This window comes from Triticum urartu, chromosome 2A (assembly GCF_056163025.1).
Source record: "Triticum urartu cultivar PI428250 chromosome 2A, HENAU_Tu73, whole genome shotgun sequence".
Lineage (NCBI taxonomy): Eukaryota > Viridiplantae > Streptophyta > Magnoliopsida > Poales > Poaceae > Triticum > Triticum urartu.
In genome coordinates, this window is record NC_141874.1 from 696,735,982 (window position 1) to 696,757,173 (window position 21,192).

At 46.5% G+C, this 21,192-nt stretch overlaps 2 protein-coding genes across 2 annotated transcripts; both read left to right on the top strand.

Annotated features, from left to right (window-relative positions):
- The first annotated feature begins 10,849 nt into the window (after positions 1-10,849).
- On the top strand, positions 10,850-16,029 carry LOC125537957 (uncharacterized). The gene is made up of 3 exons (XM_087540184.1): positions 10,850-15,556; positions 15,654-15,720; positions 15,809-16,029. The coding sequence occupies exons 1-2, from the start codon at positions 11,116-11,118 to the stop codon at positions 15,671-15,673; spliced, it is 4,461 nt and encodes a 1,486-aa protein (XP_087396310.1). The 5' UTR covers positions 10,850-11,115; the 3' UTR covers positions 15,674-15,720; positions 15,809-16,029.
- A 3,326-nt stretch (positions 16,030-19,355) lies between these two features.
- LOC125537958 (uncharacterized) lies at positions 19,356-20,619 on the top strand. Its single transcript, XM_048701277.2, has one exon. The coding sequence runs from the start codon at positions 19,408-19,410 to the stop codon at positions 20,617-20,619; it is 1,212 nt and encodes a 403-aa protein (XP_048557234.2). The 5' UTR covers positions 19,356-19,407.
- Positions 20,620-21,192: the final 573 nt, after the last annotated feature.

Genomic DNA, 21,192 nt, shown 5'->3' on the forward strand with positions numbered 1-21,192 from the left:
ATAAAAACTAATCCACCTGTAAAAGCCTGTAAACTGTTTGTACGTGTAGCATTGCCGGGCTGCGGTGAGCCGGATCCATGGTTGGTGAGCCCAAATCAGCAGAAGGCGGCGCCTCATTCTCTATGGCGAGAGATCCCTGAAAGTCAGAGATTTTTCTATGATGTGTATGGTGTTTCGACATGCTGCAAACATTCATATATTTTTGTGCACACGCAAGTGATATATTGTTGCCTTTTGTTGTTTCTGCATGCTAGATGTGTTTGTCTTTTCATGATCCGACCTATTTTTGAAAGAGCTGCCACAATCAATGGGGTTCCGGTTGCATGCTTTTTTTATGTGTGTGTCAAAAAGTTGGAATGTTTTTCTCACGGTTTTCAATTATGTCAAGAAAAATGTTGCAAATAACACACAACATACATGTTGCATGTGCAGGATTTTGGTTGCATAGATTGGATGGCTCATGATCCGGCTTAAGTCCAATCCAATGGATGGGTGGCAACTGATTTTCCAACAACATCAGAGGACGCCTTACAGCAAGGATAACCAACTGCTAGATATATCTTAGGCCAATGTTATTGATAGCTAATCTAATAGTAATATGTACATTAATTAACTATAGGTATGTACTACTTACTAATGCATGACCTATTTTATTCTCACAATTTTTACGAGCCCGTGTTGCATTTTTTTTAAGAACAGCCCGTCATGCAGCTGCCTACGTCCCACCTCTCTTCTATATCTCCGTTCCCTTTTTCCAACTCAAAAAAAAAATGATGTGGCAACTTGCGTGTTAACATCATCATATTTATGTGAATCAATCAATGGTTGGATGGTTAGAAGGATAATGGTATATCCAGGCACCAGTGTTCAAATGCTGAGTGAATTGCCATCCCGCACGCCACCGCCCTTCCTTCCTCCTGCCAGCTGACGTCGTCGCCAACGGTGTGTGCCCCTCCAGCTAATGATCCCAATTTTGAGACGCGTCGCTCGCCGCCGAGATCCTGCACGCGCCACCCCCGCCTCCTCCCATCGGTGGACTGACAGGATGCCCTCCTCAGCGGCCGCTCTAGGCATGAGGGGGGCTGTGTTGGCGGCATTGGCTCCTAGATCTGTCTATGACGGTGGAGGGGAAGCACGGCGGGGGGACCTCGGGTATGCCCATGATGACGTCACCTATGAGAGAACAGAGGGAGCTCAGGGGAGGAAGAGGAGAGATAACATAAAAAGGAGCGGAGGAGGAGGTCAGGTGGCACGACGGTGCGGGGTTGCTTGCCGCCCCGCCGCCCGTAACAGGAGCTCGTTCACTGACGTGGAAGCAACAGCTGCCACGGGAGTTGGTTGGAGAGGAAACAGAGACTAGTCGAGCTCGTTGACGCGCTGCAGGGCGCAACCGACGCCGTCCCACACCGACGGAGCAGTGCGAAACCCTTTGATTATGCGAGTTCAGGGACGCGCTGCTCGAGTGTGCAGACTTAGGCGTCAATGTAGGTTTTCTGCAAATTACTCTTCAAGTGCTAGACTTGATGTTGGCGCTCACATTTTCCTAGCTTTATTCAAGCCTTTCGGCAATGTGCGTTCAATGGGAGAAAATATTCTCGTCGACTGCAAAGACGTTTGTAGTGACTTTATCAATCTCAAGATGATGTGCCGGTTTAGTCTCTCGGAGATGTCATAGGGGTAGATAGGGTGTGCCTACGTGTGTTCATAGAGGTGAGTATATATGTGTATGTATGAACGTCTACATTCGTACTGTGTTAAAGAAAATCATCATATCTATACTCGCTCTGAGTACATGACTATGTCAAAAAGGAATATACAGTTAATTTAGTTACCTTATTGAAGCAAACCTACAAATTTAGTTGCCTCATTCATGCGAACCCTAGTTTCTAGTACAACTGGAATTTTCGATTGCGTTATTAAAAATGGAATGTAAAAGGTCGAGAAAGCGAAGGGGAAGCGGCGGCGACCTTTCCACATTCCGCTCCGTAGAAAAAGGAAGATCCCAACAACGCTGGCTGTAAATACCGGCGAAGACGCCCAAGGAAAGGGACCACGACGGCGCACCACCACCTCCAAACCAACCAGAAACCCCCACCATCCTCCGCCTCCACGCTCCCCCAAACAAAACCCCCAACCATCTCACCCCCTTGGGAGCGCGGTGCGGTGGGTCTCCTTCCGTAGCCGCGCCGATGTCATCGCCGGCGGCGATGGCGGCGGCGGCCCGGGAGCACGTGGAGAGGATCCGGCGCGACCGCTACTACATTGGCCGCGGCGAGCAGAACCCGCTGGCCGAGGACATGCACCAGGCCGTCAACTACCTCAGCCAGGAGCTCTACTCCAGGGATGTCCACTTCCTCATGGAGCTCGTCCAGGTGACGAATCTCCCTCCCCCTTTCTCGCAGTGTACATTTTCTACTAGGACTATATGATTTATTTACTTATGATACGCACACAAATTTCAAGAAGAAAGTGTATGAATCAATCAAATTCGTCTCCACGATTGTGAATTTGTGGTCTTAATTTCACACTTGCCTACAAATTATGAGACAACTTAGTACCTTACCACTCGGTCGATTGGTGTGGTGCACAGCCTCAACCCAGTAAAACAAACCAGTACTGTATGTTTTTTACCCCATCTATTTGGATTGTAAAGAAATGGATATCTATGTGTCCATCGGCTACCAAAGGCTTATTCAAAGTAGGAACCGTCCTTTTTCCACCAAATTTACCTTTGGACCCCTCTGCATTGCTAAGTGTATTGGGAACTTCATTGTTGTTAGAAATGCTTCTGTACTTGTGAAAAAGATTAGATTCAGATTCAACTTAACATTTTAGTTTGAAGGATATTTCCACCCTTTTAAAACCTTCTCTTGAATACTGAGGTGATCCATGCAAGCAATTTACAAAAAATAATTGTTTAGTTCATGGCTTATTTTGTTTTGTTTTGTTTTGTTTTTTATGGCTTATTTAATTCACGAAAGGAGTAAATTACACAAGTAATGCATGCTTGTAATAACTAATGGAAGACTAATCTTTCTTACTTACAAATATTGGAGTTGATGATGAGTTCACACGTGGGACACCACGAATTGATAAATGTGCTTCTACTTATGTGAAATCAGCAACCCTTCCAAGGGACATAAGTAAAGAAATGTCACTTTTTCTTGGTGTCAGACCAATCCCAAATAAAAAAATACACTGCTAGCCTTATATGATATTAACACTATTTTAAAAACACACATTGTAAATGCAAATATGTGGATCCAACTCAAAATCATGGTCTTTTTTTCAATCAGATCTATATCATACCAAACAAACTGCAATTTCAACACACAATAGGCATTGTCCTACCTAATCCAGGATCCTGTGCATTTAACTTGCTCATGCCATTCTGCCATGTTTCAAAATTAAAAATGTTGTCACTAAAAATCCTGCAATAAACCTACTATGGTCGCTTAAGATTCTCCAATGACTGCAACATGATCTTTTGTTATATGTTGGCTATTTTCATAATAGTGAACCATGCAATAGCTGCAAGACACTATCATATTGTGATGATCTCCTGAACCAAAGGTAGCTCCTCGCCTTTCTTATGGCTAAGTGGTAATGCACAAACATTGTGCTAGTAAACTTTAATATTATCACCACATGAAAGCTAACTGAAATATTGAATGAGTAACAACATATATGACATAAAGCACAAGCCATACTGCAAGCAAAGGCAAGCATCCATCAATCAAGTTGTCACGTTTTTTCTATTTCAACGATTTGGACATGTTAGTACATATTGCGTAATTTTGACCTAGGCCATTAGAACAACATTGATTTCTTTAGACCAATCAAGCTCTTGCATGATTGACATATCATCAAGGGACCATAAGTAGTTAATATTGATTTCGTTGTAAGTGCTAGGGGTGGAACTTTAGCCAACAATATGAGAAGAAATGTCCTCATAAAATATTCGGCCAGTAGAACCGCAGTGATTTTTGAGTAGACACCTGACCGCATTCATTTAAGTACATAGCTTGCATTTCTAACATCGTCACCTTTTGTGTCTAACTTCATAATCGAACTTGTCCCAAGCGGTACACCAAGGATTTTCTGAACAGTGGTTTATGAAACCTTATTACCCTTATTCTCTTGTTTTAACTTGAGTAAACTTATTTTCATCCTACGTTTAATCCACCCGACAAATTAAGGCTTATGTGTGGACAAATCCCCAATAGTGTCTAAGTACCCGATTCCATACTTACTCACAAAATCTTCTACTTGGGTATAAGTATTCATTATTTTTTTAATCCTTGTTGTACTGAACTGGCTCTTGATGCCTACTTCGCCCATCAACTTTTCCTCCATGGTGACAGATGACAGCCCCTGAAATCATTAGAAATTTGACCCTCGTAACACTGCAATAGGTAGTGAAACCACAAAAGGGAAAAACTAGGAGTTCTTTGAAAATTATAATCCCTAATTTTGTGTTGAACTACATGTGTACGAGATCCTGGAAACATGTACGTGTTTTGAGATAACCTATTTTGTTCTGTGACAACCAAAGGTGTGTCCCTGTGACAACCAAAGGTGTGTCCATGGCTTTACATAATATGGATCATGCCTTTTTTGTGACTCCTATGGCATGTACTCTCTTCACCGACACCATGCTCACAAGGGGTTGGGGTTGCCTAGTTAAGAATAATACGGAAGGGCCAAAGTTTCCGTGCACACAATGAATTCTTCATATTGCTTTTTAGTGCTGCAACATAGTGGCGGAGCTGCAACAACAAAGCTGGGCAGGCTAGTAGAAAGGATAGCCCATTACTTGCGGAGGCTCGAAGCTTGTAGGAGTCCAAAGACTTGACCTTGACCTGAACGTCCTCCTCCTTGCGGAGCGAGAGCTCGTCCACCACCACGAGCTTGCCGAGGATATGGGACATGTGACGAATGACGCGTTTCGACCTGGCAATGTCCGAAAGGCCAGAGACAAGGATCCAAGCCGTATCCAGGACAACCACCGCCTTGGGGCCGTGGATCAGCTTCGAGATGTCCACCACAAGTTTGTTGAGGGCGAGCGTGATCTGGTCGCTGCGGGTGCAGTAGTTGTGATCTGGTCGCCTGCCAATCCCACTCGCAGAGGCACAGGTGGTTGAGATCCGCCTCGATCATCTCAGGGGAGGCGACGCCTTCCCCCACCACCGACACAATCGCGAGGAGTGAGGGGTGGGATGCGGGATGCTGAGCACCTCGATGTGAAAGAAGCCTATCCCCTCAATGCCATTCCCATACATCATCAGTTCCTCGGGCATCGGGCGGTCTGGGCAAAGAATAGCGGGATGGCCCGGGTCTTTGCAGAGGTAGCAGCACGGCGGGTTGGTGCAGTTGATCCGGCTGTGCCTAGAAACCTCGCAGTTGAAGCATGGCGGCCCCAAAGTTCTTGAAGGGCCAGCCGCCATGGCCTCGCCCGCACCCGAGGCTGGGGCTGTAGCACTAGGTGGCAGTGGGGCGCCTGGAGCACGGCACGGACCACGACGACGTTTCTTCTTAGCCCCCTGACGACCCTTACCATGCCCGCTACCAGCGGGAGGGAATTGAGGTTGGCCGGGGGAGCAGCGTCCGGGGCCATGTTGCGAGGAGGGGGCGAACGTCCGTCCTGGCCTCCACGCATCGGCAAGGGGGAGAGGTCCCGCTGCTGGCTTGGAGACCCCCGAGACTAGCACCACTTATCAGCCCGGGGAGGGTATCAGGTAGGCTTGGGCATTCGGTTACTCGGAAGAGTTCGGTTCGGTGCTTCGGGTTATTTTAAATTTCGGTTTTGAGAATATGCTACCCGATCGGTTAGGTGAAAAAGAGATAACCGAGGGTTCGGTGCACGAGAAATTCGGTTCGGTGCTTGGGTTGACCGAGTAGGACCGAGCTGGACAACTCCGCTGGGCGCTAGCTGCTGGACAACCACCGCCGCCCACCAGAATTGATTGCAGAGAAGTGCAAGATAGGGAGGCATGAGGCAGCAGGGGGCGAGCGCATTCTCTCATGGGGCATCGTGCAACTAATAAAGCTGATGGGTAGCAACGTGTTGGGGAAGAGGGAGGAGACGACAAGCCTTGAGCATATCCAGGAGAAGGTGTGGGGCCTGCGTCTGTTATTTTTTTTAGCAAAGCCTGCGTCTGTTTGTGGCTGTGATGAAAAGTAAAGGCTGAGAAAAAATGTCGTCTACTTGTTTGATGGGCTAATCGGCCTAGTTGGATGGGCTTTAACTAATATAATACTAAAATACTTTGGTTTATTCGGGAGATTTGGTTAGTGGACTCCAGTGACCGAATTCACCGAACTAATTTTGGTTTTTGTTGTTTGCTAACTGAACGAACAACCGAAGCTTCGGTTCTCGGGTTTTTCGGCTTTGGTCGCGGTTTTTTTGACTCCGGTCTTCGGTTCTCGGTTTTTATGCCCACCCCTAGTATTGGGAGAGATCCCAACGGCCCTTTCGTCCCGGGGATCGGTGCGGCTCCGGCTGGCGGTCGGCGCGCGCCGGTGAGCGACGGGGTTCCCGGTTGGAGAGGTGGCGGTGGAGATCTTCGTCGTGACGGATGACGTTCGGAAATGGGCAAGGCGGGTCGTGGCGGTCCTCGAGACGGTGCTTGGCCCGAGGGCCCTCTTCACCCCAGTCCCGTGGCATGGCCGGAGCCGCACCAGGGAGCATGGCAGCAGTCGGGGAGGGGGCGACGACAGAGGGGTAATGAGGGGCGGCGAAATAAGAGCAGGGGTCAGCAGGGTTTGTGGCGGGGGATGGGGATGGATCGGGAACCTGCATGGGGGCTGGATGAAACCCCCACCCGACCGCGGCCCAGGAAGGCCCATGGAAGAGGGGTGTGGGGGAGGTGTGGTTGTCCACGAAGGGGTGGGCCGGGGCCCAGTCCGCCCCAGGGCGGCCTGGGCAAGGCCCAACGGCTAGCGGCCCAGAAGCGTGAGGCCTAGCGAGCGGGCCGCGGCAGCCAAAGGGAGGGTTTCCCTCACCTGAGCCGCCGGCGCCGCCGTCACCTTTGTAGGGCTGGCTAGGGTGAGCCAAGGCCTCCTAAGGGGGGAGATGGGCGAGCCAGGAGTCCTGGAGATGCCGAAGGCTGCCATGAATGGGCGAAAGGGGGAGCGACGGACAGCCGCGAAGGCGCGGGAGGTGGCCGGCCATGGCACCGGCGAGCAACTCTGCGAGCCAGAGGACGGCGGCACAACCACACCCCAGGTGGACCTGGCCGCCCCGAGGTCGGAACGCCCCGCGACACCCCACGCCGGAGCGCGGCAGCGGCGATCGTTCCTGCTCCTCAAGGCGGGCCTCAAGGTGGGCGCTTTGGTCAACAGCCGGGGCGGGCTTGGCGGCAGCTCCAGGCGGGGCTCGACGCGGCAAGCAGAAGGGCAGGAGGTGCTCGGGGCAGGAGTCCGTGTAGAAGGCGCAGCGCGTTGCACGACGGGGCGGCCCGCCGCGCGGTTGTCTTCCTCAGCCAGGTCCGCCCAGCGGAGCCGCTCCGGGGCCGGCGAGGGGGGTGGAGGAGGCGGCTCACAGAGAGGAGAGGTAGCGGGGGACCGGGCGACGCGAGGGCTGGCACCGGAGAGGAGGCAGAGGGCACGGCGAGGGCGGCGGCGGAGCCGTAGTTGCCGCCAGTGTCGCAGGAGCCTGATTGCATTTCCTTCTTCCCTGGTACACCATTCAAACAGCCGTCAACCTTTCGATTCATTTCAACGGGTTGTCGCCATGGAGTAAGAGTTGACGTGTTAAGTAGGCATATCCAGAGTCAGTTTAGTACATAAAGAATTCAAAAAATAATGAAAAAAACTTGCACCTAAGTAGAAGGGGTTTGTGGAGAAGTATGGCTTCGCGTATTTGGACACCGTTGGGTGTTTGTCCGCATGTAAACCTGTTGTCGAGGGGATTGTGCATAGGATGAACCCAAGTTAACTCTAGATCATACACGAAAACAAGGTAATAAGGTTTCATAAACCACTTGTTCAGAAAATCCTTGTATCGCCTAAGGCAATGTTGATTCTGAAGTCAGGCACGGGAAGCGATCATGTCCGAGAGCTGTGAGCTATGTACTCGAATGGATGTGGTAGGGAAGGTCTTTTTAGAATAAACAAGGACGGAGAATCTTTGAGGAGGACTTCTCTTCTCATTTTGTTGGCTATAGTTTTCACCCCTGGCATCTACAATGAAATCAAACTTGAATACTTGTGGTCCCTTGAAGATATGCCAACTGTTCAAAATCTTGATTGGTCTGGTGAAACTATTGATGTTTTATTGGCCCAGGTTGAATTTCACAATATTTACTCTTTTTTTCAATTAGTGAAACAGATAAACGCCACATCTGGATTGGTGAATTGCTAGTCTTTGTTTACAGCAAGCTTCTGTTTTATGCCATATTTTTCTTGCAGTAACACTCATTTGATATTTTAGTTAGCATTCATGTGGTGAGAATAGTAAAGTCTATTGGTTTTTCCTTAGTTATTACGTGCATGCATCACTTGCACACCACAATCTACTGCAAGGTGCCGGTCCATGTCGCAAAGCATTCATCGTCCCACCTTGCCTTTGTTTCCTGATAACCATCCAATGATTGTGGTGTACTCATATATTCTGCAAACAACACCATTTAAAACAAACATGAGCGAGCAGTAATGAAGAATTAATCTTGTGTTCCTGCTTTCTATATGATGGATTTAGTGAACAACTTTAAACAACAAGTAAGTGCATAGTTGTGCTTGCATGCCATATATCAGTTAATATTTATGATAATATGGTAAATAATGATAAGTTGATAACGTTATATTTACTTCTAATAGTAATATGAATAATGGAAAACTTGAATTACATAAACTGGATAATATACATAGTGATGGCAAACCATATCTTTTCAGATGCAGGGACTACGTTTCTCTTTCTGCCATATTCATCATCATATGTGTAGGTATATAGCTTTTCATGTTGAATAATTGCTTCAGCATTAGACCATCTTATGCATAGGATGGCATGAAATTCCATAAAATACTTAATTTTTAAATTTTCCTTCTAACTGCAATTCAGAAGCTTGCTACTAGGACTGGTGAAATGCAACAACAATTTGCTGAACTAGTGTTCCACTGGATCTGCTTGTTTTCTCAATCTTATTTAGCCAACAGATATAAGTGCAATTACATTATGTCGCTTTCTAAGGAACCTTTCTTTGATGTGTATGTTACAATTAAGACTAGCAGAATCGCCATGTTTCACCTGTATGCTCTCCTGTTAGTGAGTAAATTTTAGTGCCATATTTTAAGTTTAATATTTTCTTCCTCTGAAACTAGAATGCTGAAGATAATGAGTACCCTAGCAGAGTAGCGCCATCTTTGGAGTTTCTAGTTACATCCAATGACGTTACTGGGTCTGGTGCATCATCTACTTTGCTTATCTTCAACAATGAGAAAGGCTTCTCTCCATCCAACGTTGAGTCCATTTGTCGTGTTGGCAAATCAACTAAAAAGGGAAACAGGGACAAGGGTTACATCGGAGAGAAAGGTACATCTTTGCATCTCACTTATAAAATCCCTTTGTGTTCTGTTTTGGCAAGTGAGAGAATTACTCTTTGATGTTATTCCTTTTATTTCAGCAAGGATTCGGTTTTTAGAACTTTTCTTCTCAAGCACTAAGATTACTGACATAGCTTTTAAATGACATGTAAAATGATTGAAATATTATTCAGTAGTACTCAATTAGGATGGTGTCGAACTAGATTCTACATGAGGTCAGTATTCTCAACATAAATGTATTTTATACTATTTGTTTTGGGTGAGTCATGATGTACTGTATTGCTTTAGAATTTGGGTGCCGTGAACATGGATTCAAACCCCCATGCTGCTCAGAAAAAAGATGTGACGATTCTGTGTACTCTTGTAAAAGATTTCCAAGTTTTAAGTTCTTGCATACTTAAACATGTGCAAAATATATTCTTTACTGTTTGTGCATGTTGAGCACGTGACAAATCTTGTATAAATCATTTCAGACTAAGTTATGTTTTCAGTATTATTGAGAAGTGAAGAAAATACTGTTCACCTTTTTCTCCAATGGTTCCTCCCTTGGAGTATTCTATGGAGCCGTTAATGAAGCTCAAATAGTTTCTGGATACTTCTATAAAATTAATGACTCGCTACTTGTAAGAGCGTTAGGCTTTGACACTCAGTTTTTATACTCCATTGTATCAATAAAAGGCTGATAATCTGTCACCGCTACTTCAATTTTTTGATAGGAAAGTAGGGAGAGATCCTATCTCTATTTGAATTGATGAAACAAAATTGTTTGATACATCCAAGTTCACAGACATAGGTTGGTATCCATGTCAGCAAAAGGCAAAACGGAAGTGTTAACATCCCACCCAGTTTGTAAAACAGAGTAGAAACAGAGCCAAAACACTGAAACTGATGAAGACTAGTACTTCAAACATTCTATGCGACATACTATGTAGTGGAATCCTATACATCACTCATCTTTTTTATTATTATGCATTAATAGCTTGGAGATTCTTAAACTTTAAACTCGGTGTGGGGTACTGACTACTCAAATACATATATGAGTAAATTTCATTTTGGACCATGTGTTTGTGATGCTGTGACAGTTTGGACTATACAATTTTAATTTTGACAGGTTGAACCAGATTTATAGCATGGTCGAAATTTCACTTCATGTTGCTTTGATCTTCTAGTTTATGCATGCCTAGCGTTATAAGATGTGAAAATATCCACAAATGCATTTTATTTCAGCTATTTACCTACTTTATCATTTGTACCTCTTATATTATTATGACATCAATGTTGTGATAACTTGTTGCTCTTGATGTAGGTATCGGGTTCAAGAGCGTTTTCCTAATATCGAGCCAGCCGCATATATTCAGTAATGGCTATCAGATAAAGTTCAATGAGAAGCCTTGTGCGGAGTGTAACATTGGATACATTGTCCCTGAGTGGGTTGACTCGAAGCAGATCCTTCCAGAAATAAAAAAGATATATGGGCGATCGAAGGTTCTACCAACAACCACTATCATCTTGCCTTTGAAGGACGAGAAAGTTAGTGCAGTAAAGCAGCAACTGTCAAGCTTGCATCCTGAGATGCTACTGTTTCTATCAAAGATTAGGCGGCTCTCTGTACAGGAAGCTAATTCCAATCCTAAAGGCAGCACAGTTAGTGAAATTGCAATATCTAGTGAAAAGAACTACCAAGAGAGGAAGAACATGCACGCAGAGTCCTATACAGTCCATTTATCGGCTCAAGAGAATGGGAAAGAGGAAGAGTGTGGCTACTATATGTGGAGGCAAAAGTTCCCGGTAAAACCAGAGAACAGAGTGGACAGACGTGCCGAGATCGATGAGTGGGTCATCACGCTGACCTTCCCACACGGCGAGCGTCTATCCCGTGGGAAGCAGATATCACCTGTCGTCTATGCTTTCCTTCCCACTGAGATGGTAACGAATTTCCCCTTCATAATCCAGGCTGACTTCCTCCTTGCATCTTCAAGAGAGGCTATTCTGTTCGACAGTCCGTGGAACAAGGGGATTCTGGACTGTATCCCAAGCGCTTTCCTGAATGCTTTTGTTGCTCTTGTGAAATCCAGCGCTGATGCACCGGCAATGTCCTTAGTGTCTATGTTTAATTTCCTGCCGGCCAATCCTTCAATCCCAGTACTTGAGCCGGTTAGGTCTGGCATCAAAAACAAGATTCTTGTCGAGGATATAGTGCCATGTGAGTCTCATAGTTCGCAGAAAATATTTTGCAAGCCAGGTGAGGTTGGACGACTGAAACCAGCCTTTTGGAGTATTCTCAGCAAGGCAAGGGAATCTGGAGTTGACCTAAAGAATCTTTCAACCCATGGAAGCTACATTCTGAGCTCCCATTTTGATAAGTCGACGTATAATACCGTGCTATCATTTCTTGGTGTTAAAAGTGTGAGCACTGAATGGTACGCCAAATGCATCGAGGGCTCTAATCTTGTCAAGGGGGTAAATGAACAGATTTATCTGGAAGTTTTATCCTTTGTCGCCGACAATTGGCAGAACTGTTTCTCCGGTACAAACATGATGTCTATTCCCCTGCTAAAGTATGTTGATCGGAACAATGCTCTCTCTTTCTGGAGCATTTCTAGAGCTACTCAACGGAGTGACAGATTGTGCATTGCATCTGAGAAGAAGTGCATACCTTGGCTTATCAGCTGGAGCCGGGAGTTCCCTTCTTCTAACCGCGTTTTTGTACCTCCCAGCACACAGGAAGCTCTACAAAATTTTGCACAGAGAACAGCAGTGACACAGTGGCTTCAGAGCTATGCAAAGGTGGAGGCTTTGTCTGTCTACACTTATGGACTAGCGGTTCTTAATTCCTTGAATTGTGATAGCAGGCCTGTTATTGCTTTTGCCCACTTTCTGTACCACTCATCTCAGAAGGGTCACATCAAGAGCTACCACTTGGCAGAACTGTGCCGTGCCATGCCGGTAATCGACAGCTATGGCAGTGTGGTCAAGACAAGAAGCAGCCTTCTAGTTCCTGCGAAGGGCAGTAAATGGGTAGGATTGATGGGCACGAACCCATGGAGGAACCAGAACTACATTGAACTATCGGCAGACTACAAGTCGTCAGGCAGTTACGCTGGGATATATGCACCTGAAGACCAGCTCTTGGCTTTCCTAAAGACACAACTGCAGGCTTCAGATATTCCGTTCATACACCCTCCAGATGCAAGCTTTCCCACAGTCTCATCGCCTCTAACCATTGACAATGCAATCTTGCTTTTGCAATGGATACAGAATCTGAAGTCAAGAAGGGTACATTTACCGGCTAGATTTCTGGCTTGTGTAAAACAGGGAAGTTGGCTGAGGACATCAGCTGGGTACAAGCCACCGAATGAATCATTTCTGTCCAGTTCTGAGTGGGGAGTTCTTTTACAAAGTGGATCTTCCTTTGTTGACATACCAATGATTAACCAAAAGTTTTATCAAAACAAGCTGCACTTGTACAAGGAGGAACTCAAGGCGATTGGAGTTAGATTTGAATTTCAGGAGGCGTCAGCGTACATCGGCAGCCGCCTCATGTCCATGGCCGCAAGCAATACGCTGACCAGAGAGAATGTGTACTCACTGCTTCGGCTGATTCGGTTTCTTCGAGAGAAACTTCTGTCTCCAAGCGAACTCATCAACAGTGTCAAGGATGGACAGTGGATGAAGAGTACTCTCGGCTACAGGTCTCCGGTTGGTTGTATCATCTATGATTCAGACTGGGCAGTTGCATCCTGTATCAGTAGCCAGCCATTCCTTGATGTCAAGTTCTATGGCGAGGACATCCTTACCTACAAACCAGAGCTCCAGTTGCTTGGTGTTCTTGTTGGATTTGAAGGCAGCTACAAACTTGTGATTGAGAATTTCAAGTTCAGTTCGGCTGCTGTTACTCCTGAGGCTACTGTACTAATCCTCAAATGTATTCGGCATGTGAGCTCATGCGACACCTTCATAAGAAAGCTCAAAGATTTGAAATGGGTGAAGACCAATGTGGGGTTCCGTGCTCCTAATGAATCTTTTCTTGTGGATCCTCGATGGGAGTGCCTTCTAAATGTCTTTGATGGGGTTCCTGTAGTTGATTTCAGATTTTATGGGAGTAAGATTAGTCCCTACAAAGAAGAGTTGGAGAAGACTGGGTTGATAACAAAATTGGAGGCGGCATCGAAGGCTATCTCTCACTTGTTCGAGCAGATGGTTCTGAACTCATCACTTCCAAAGGCGAGTGTCCTAGCTCTGCTAGCATGTTATCGGCAGCTGAAAACACAGGGCGCACTTCCCGTCGAGCTCTTGAGTTGCATGCTGAATGAGAAGTGGTTGTGCACATCGTTGGGTTTCAGATCCCCCAAAGATGCAATCTTGTTTAATGCAGAATGGAAGTCTCTATCATCAGTAGCAAACTTACCTTTCATAGATGATGGTGACTCTAACCATGGTTTAAGCAAGGAAATACATGGTTATAAAGATGAGCTCAAGTTGCTTGGTGTTACTACTGAAGTGAAAGCTGGTGCTAGGTTTGTTATAAATGGCATCAACATTCCCAAGGATCCTTTACACATGTCTGCAGCTACTGTCTTGTCATTGCTTGGGTCCATCCAGAGCTGGTTAGGTTCTTCAAGTAACTTCCCAAAGGGTTTTCTAGAGAAAATCAAAGGCTGCAGTTGGTTGAGGACAAAAGTGGGGTTCCGATGTCCCGATGAGTCAATCCTGTTTGATCCAAAGAATTCTTCCATTCGCATAGAAGATGGCCCTTTCATTGATGAAGCATTCTATGGCTCGGAGATAGCCTCATTCAGAGACGCCCTTGCGGCAATCGGAGTATCTGTGGATGTTAGACACGGACATGAGCTTGTTGCTCGGCATCTGAAAAGCCACAAAAACAGGGCTACTATTTCTCGTATTTACACGTACCTTAAGGAGTACAATTGGGAGCCTGCAAACAAGACTAGTGATTGGATCTGGATACCAAATAAAAAGAAAAGTGGAGAGTGGGTGAGCCCTCTGGGTTGTGTTCTTCATGATAAGGACAACCTTTTCAGCCTGCAGCTGCATGTCTTGGACAAATATTATGACAAGAAGTTGCTGGACTTCTTTTCACATGTTTTTGGTGTGAGGAATGGTCCTAGCGCTGAAGATCATTGCAAACTATGGAGCACATGGGAGGGCTCTGTCGATGTGCTATCTGCAGCTGACTGCTCTGCTTTCTGGCAGTTCATTGCTAAGAACTGGAGCAAAAACACGGAGAAGCTTCTTTCTGCTTGTGTCAAGGTTCCAGTTTGTACCGACGGAACTATCCTTCTGTCGAAGAAAGAGGATGTGTTTATTCCTGATGATCTACTTCTCAAGGATTTGTTCGACAAGCTGCCTAACCGGTCATTGTTCATATGGTATTCATCTTCAAGCCTGCCTTCCATGTCTCGAGCAAAGCTGAACAACATCTACGGTAGCATTGGAGTCCAGGCAATATCCAAAGCTGTTGGGAAGAATGATTCACTCGCATTGGAAAATGTCAGCCCAACAAAAGCTGCTCGGGGTAAGGTGATCAATGTTGGTATGATCAAACTGGTCCTAGCTTTTCTTGCCGATCCCGCTCTTGACATTTCTGCTGAAGAGCGGCACAAGATAGTTTCCTGCCTGCTCAATGTGACGGTGCTAGAGAACAGTGAGCCAATCACGGTGGGATACAACGTGAAGCTGTCCTCTGGGGCCGTCTTGGATGTGAAGGCGACACGGAAGCTCCGATGGGAGAGGGAGAGCTCGAAACTGTACATGCAGAAAAGCAAGCGTGCACCAGGCTACAAGGAGAAGTTGGAGTTTGCGACGAACTTTGCGGATGAGATATCCCAGGGGCTTCTCTTCGAGAAGGCAGATCTGATCCCTTTGCTCGCGGAGCTCATTAAAATCGGCAGTCTGATGGACTTCCACGCTGCCGCTGTCGAGTACCTTCTGAAATCAAAGAATCTGCAGCTGTTCCCTGAAGATGAAGAATTCCTTAGCACTGCATCGCTAGGTCTGTGATCGATAAACAAAATTTTTCTCATCTTATGAGCCAAAGTATTTACCTCCTTATGCTGTTGTCTCCAACTCTTTGACGCTTATGCATGCAGGTCGTAGCAGGAACCGTTAGCGATCTCTGGAGTTGCTCTTGCGCATGCCGGCACACGGAGTGAAGTGGTGAGTGCATTGCTTGTTTGTTTTTCTATAGAAGTTGTATCACCTCTGTAATTGTGATGGAAGCTTACGTAGTAACCTCACTTTACAGGTTACTTGCTGATGGCCAGGTCTGCAGGAGCTTAATTGGTTCTTAAATCTGGAGGGTCCAACAATGCGCCTACTCGGTTATCTTGTGCATACGTTTTGTCGCGATTACTAGCTGTGAACTTTTGTTTTGGTTTTCTCCCTTTATGAACCGGAACCTGTCTGTTTTTTTTGAGTGTGAAAAATGACACTCGTACGTACTGGTGTGTTATCCTTTCATGTCTTGTGACCATCATCTATTATATCTTGTTATTTAGCATGAATATATGTTGGACCATGTGTGAGTTTGGTTGTGGTGGCCTGCTAAATGATAGACGTCTGGTTGCCTTTCAAATCTTTCAGCATGCCCATGGTTTTTAGTGTGCTACTGAATCATGAAAGATAAGGAATGGTTGGTTGGTTGTCAAATCTTTCAGCATATATAAATGAATATTTTGCACGGTTTGTGCTTGTTACTGATGGCCAAACAGTTGCAAATGTTCTGTTGATATGCCGGGGTTGCGGCTGCCTGGGACAGCAAGCGTCTCTGCTTGCTTGACTGGGCATTCGACATGTGACAACCAACTGTCAAGATGATATATAGCAGATCAGATCCCTGTTGCCATTGTTAAGGATTAATTATATGCCTAATAATATCTGGTTAATTAACAACTGCCTTAGTTTAGCAACTGTCATGCGGTTATCGTTATCTCTTCTCGGAGATGCATCCCTTCTCGTGTCACTTGTAAGTTATCTATTTTCCAAACAACTGGATTCTTGTAATAGATCGGAATGCTTTCATTGTCGCTAGATTAGAATCGCACGGTCCCAACCGCTTTGCATGTACTTACCGCCTCATTTTTTTAAGAAAAACTTATCGCCTCATTTAATTGCGGGCGTATATCGCGCATGCCACAGCCCACCAATGATCGATTTATTTTCTTTCTTGGATAAAAAAGTGAAATGTGCGCTGGATGGACTCACCTCTGGTCGTTAGAAGCAGAGCAAAAACAACTTGCTCACGTAACCAACCGAGATGTACATTTGCTCTTGCCCATTGATAAGTAGGCCCTTAATTTGAATATCCGCCAAATATGTTTTTTTTTCTAAAAAATGTCCTTCCTTTTTAGGCTTTGCTCAGTGTTTTTCAATCAAATGTCTTTCTCCCATGAACAAAATTAGAGCATCTTCAGTACGGACCCTCAAACCGTCAGCAACCATCTGAATTACACAGTTCTGTATCGGACTATTCGGCTGTCCGAATACACTTTTTTCTGCAAGCCGGAAACAAAGCCGTGGTTTTTTTTGTGGGGGGGGGGGGGGGGGGGGGGGGTTACAGAAGTCCATGTCGCAATCACGCCTGCGTCTAGTAACCGTGGCCCATCCAAAACCTTCCTTCCTTGCCAGCTGCCCGCATTCAGCCGTTTTAGAGCGGCCGTCCCGCATTGACGCCAGCCCACAGTGGATACCACTTCTCACTGGTGTCGGCATTGAAACATACCACGGTTACTCTATCATGGTAATATACACATCGCGGTGCTGATAGCTTACTCGAAACACTGCAATACTTTGATCAAGGGATTCTTTTGTCGAAAACATACCCTGGTAACTTTTGTGAAAATAACATGGTAATATACGCACAACCGAACTGATAATTGACGTACAAATATCATGGTAACTTTTCACCCGATAAAATAATCGTTAAAAGACACATCCCCGATAACTTATGTGTAAATAGTATGATAATACACACACATCAGAGCTGATAACACACATACAAACAACGCGGTAATGGTTGGATGATAATATACTTATGGAGTGTCTTTCATAAGAGCGTTGAGATCAGCCATTGGCGACGGGTTGCCAATGAAAAAGACAGAAGGGCTGCTATCCTTTGGGTGATGATGACAAAGTTTCCTATTTCGTCGTTTTTGATCCATTGCTTCACGCTCTCGATTATTGAAGGCAGCATGGCTTCGGCATGGGCTTGGCTTTGCGTGTTGATGTGTGCTTCGATGTCGGCTGTTGTTGCGGCCGTGGCTACATTTATTTTCTGTTCGATAGTCTACTTGTTGGCTCTCCTTTTCCGCCGTTGCAGCTCGTGGTCGTCGGGATAATGATAATCCCATTTGGCACCGCATATGGCGCCGTTCACACGGCCACCCGCCGATAGCACTAACGGTTCCTTGCCGATGGTCACGTTGATCGACCGGCTAAGAGGAGGGTTCCACCTGGCCATGGACCCTTACAAGCTCTGAGGTTCCGCACGCTGCCTTTTCAGTTCTTCTTCGAGTCTCCTCGTTTGGTGATCCGCGAAAAATCCCCTGACTTATGATCATAATGGTATCAACCCCTGACGTAGTTATGTTCGAGGGGGTCTTTGAATTGCTCGAAGTGATTTGGAATGCCCTTTGCTGCAAGTATAGCGTCCAGCTTGTCCCACGCGGGCTTCTTCCCAACAAAACTACGGCTTCCAAGGGTGTGGTTACTTAATGTCTTTGATCGTATGTCCTTCCCCCATGACGACTGGTTCAGCACTACAGGTCCCACACCATAATTGGAAGGTCTCCGGACCGTAAGCGCATTCAGATGTGCATTCTAGGGTATCCACTCGGATACAGTCTAGCCACTTGGACGTCTTCCCACTAGTCAGCCTCACCAACACCACTCACAGGAGACGAAGGGGCGATGTGGGAGCCGCAATGACCGAGGGGATTAACGTTGGACTTCAAGTGTAGTTATAGCGGCAGTTACCAGTAACGCCTATAGTTACTCCCCTCTTATCTCCCCTTTGTATCATAGCATTGATGAGGGTGGGCGCACTCTATATAAACCCCCTCCATTGCCATGACAAGGGTTCGCAACCTACTGTAATCATATACCCCAAGAGAAGACACAAGCCTTCGGACACGAGACCTAGGGCTACTACCTCTAAGAAAGGGGCATGAAGTCGCTAAATCCGAGTGTTACACAGGTGCCGTAGTTAGGTTCCGTCCCTATTTGTACTCCTAGCACTCACTGTCAGATTCGTTGCCTCGACAGCGGCAGATGCCACGTGTCGGCTGCCGCACCTGCCGCCATAGTAGTTTTGTCAATCCCACCTAGAGTTGGTTCTTTTTGTCAACTCAACTGGGCGGGTGGTCCTTTCGGACAAAAAGACTGGTTGGTTTGTTATAAACATTTGGCAGTGCCAATATTTGGCCAAATCAAATGTTACCAACATTTGGCAATCTTTTGTAAGGTTGCCAAAATTTGGCACCGATTGGGCTAAAAAATTTCCCGACGCGCGCCGGTAACGAAACGACTACGTACGGACTCCCGTAGAGATCTTTCAGAACTGCCGATACAAGGAAGAATTGGCCCACTTCTTCTTCTTCCGCAGCCACCGCCTCGGCTGGATCTGGGACGGGTCACGTCGCCGTTGACCGGACCTCAAAGTCAGTTGGTGCGCGGGCATAATTTATTTTCTTTCGTTCTTGTGTGGTATGATTGATCTATTCCACGATCTGATCTATTCCGTTTCGATCTGTCTTTCTTTTGCCAACCAGGTCTGCTATTTGCTCATCGATGAATCGGAAGCGCCCATCGGCCTTGGCTGCCTGCAGCAGCAATCGCCCTTCCGCGATGACTGCGTGCAGGAAGCGCCGTCGTGCCGCCACCTTGCAATCCGATGCATCTTCGTGGGCGTCGCTGCACGAAGACTTGGTCAGCCTGATCGGTTGGCGGGTCTTGGCTGCTGACTTGCTTGACTATGTCCGATTCCGTGCGGTTTGCCCTTACTGGCGCTGCGCCACCGTCTCCCCGCGCGGCCGCGGCCTCCACGACCCGCGCTTCCACCCGCGCCGCTGGATGATGCTCCCCGAGGGCCACGGCATCCACCCCGGCCACCGCAAGCTGGGCGGGTACATCCGCTTCATCAACCTGTCCACCGGCGCCATCGTCCGCGCCCGGCTCCCGCTTTTCAGCAACCACTGCGTCCTCGACTCGGTCGACGGGATCCTGCTGCTGCAGCGGGACGAGGACACCGTCATCCGCCTCCTCCACCCCTTCACCGACGACATTGTGGACCTCCCTCCGCTCGCCACCCTTCTAGCAGGGTTAGCACCCTCCCAAGAGAAGATGTTCAGCTGGAACGTTCTGAGGACCGTTGGTGCTACCTCATTCACAGTGAGCGCGGATGGAGTCGTCACCGCCATGATTGGGCTCTTTAAATTGGGACGGGTAGCCTGTGCCACCACCATGGACCAGCAATGGCGGCTCTCGACATGGAGCATATCAAATGGTTGGAGGCCACTGTCGTTCCAAGGCAAGATGTACACCTTGCACACTCCCACAAATGGCAGCGAGCTTCAGATTTTCCAGATTGACTTGCCGGGGCACGGGGAGAAGGAGGACTTTGATAGAATTTTGTGTTATCTACCGGCACCTAAGTTGATTGCCACATGTCTGGCAGGCAAACCTCAGAAGCCTTATTACTACCTCGCAGAATGTGATTCGGAGATCCTGGTGATCGGCCGTTACCTTTCTGGTTCACTCGACGTTGAGGTTTACAGACTATCTGACATTATCCTAGACAGGATTGCCCCAGTAACGAGCATCGGAGGAAATGCTCTCTTTGTTGAAGAAAGGGTCTTGAGTGTCAGCAGTAGAGTGCACCCCACCATTGTGGGTGACTCTATTGTACAACTCCATAACAAGGAAATTTATCTTGGACATTACCACCTTGCCACTGGGACATGGTTGCCAACAGCGGATGGGTGTGTCAGACGTGGTGTACCGAGTCCTTGTAGCCTCATCTACCATATCTTCACCTGTTGCTATCGCCCCACTTGGTGAGCGAGTTGTTTCCGTGCTTTGTTGTTACTTAATTCGAGCATATATATGCTACTTGTTGAGCTGATTATTTTCACACCTATGCTTGTAGGAACAAAGGGGGGCTTCTTTATCAGGGTAATGTGCAACCTAGTTGGAAAGTGAAGAGAAAATGGCGTGAGGGGGTGAGTATGATCTGGAATACCTCAATGGTCGCAAACTTATAAGTAATATCATATCAGTAGGGCAACTTTATCTTTTGGCCTTTGATTAGATTTGAGATATACAACATAGCATTCATGATTGCACAAACATAAGTTGCAATTCTTCTTTGTATTTACAACTAGTGAAATAACACTCCGTAGATACTAGCTACAACTATAGTCATTGGAAATATATGTAGTGTGATCACCATTTGTGATATGAATTGTGCAATCAACTTTTGCTTGGGCACCAAATTAGCATGAGAATTTGCCGGAAACTCCCTTTTTCGAGAAAACAGACACATACTCTGACTGCATTGTAGTACTGAATATAATCGGGGCAAAATATTTACAATAGGAAGTGTTACTACTTTGAAGCCTATGGTTGAAATGG

Coding starts and splice junctions, on each gene's coding strand:
- LOC125537957 (XM_087540184.1), top strand. CDS start 11,116: ATGCTACTGTTTCTATCAAAGATTAGGCGGCTCTCTGTACAGGAAGCT. Junction 15,557..15,653: donor CCTTAGCACTGCATCGCTAG/GTCTGTGATCGA, acceptor TTATGCATGCAG/GTCGTAGCAGGAACCGTTAG.
- LOC125537958 (XM_048701277.2), top strand. CDS start 19,408: ATGACTGCGTGCAGGAAGCGCCGTCGTGCCGCCACCTTGCAATCCGAT.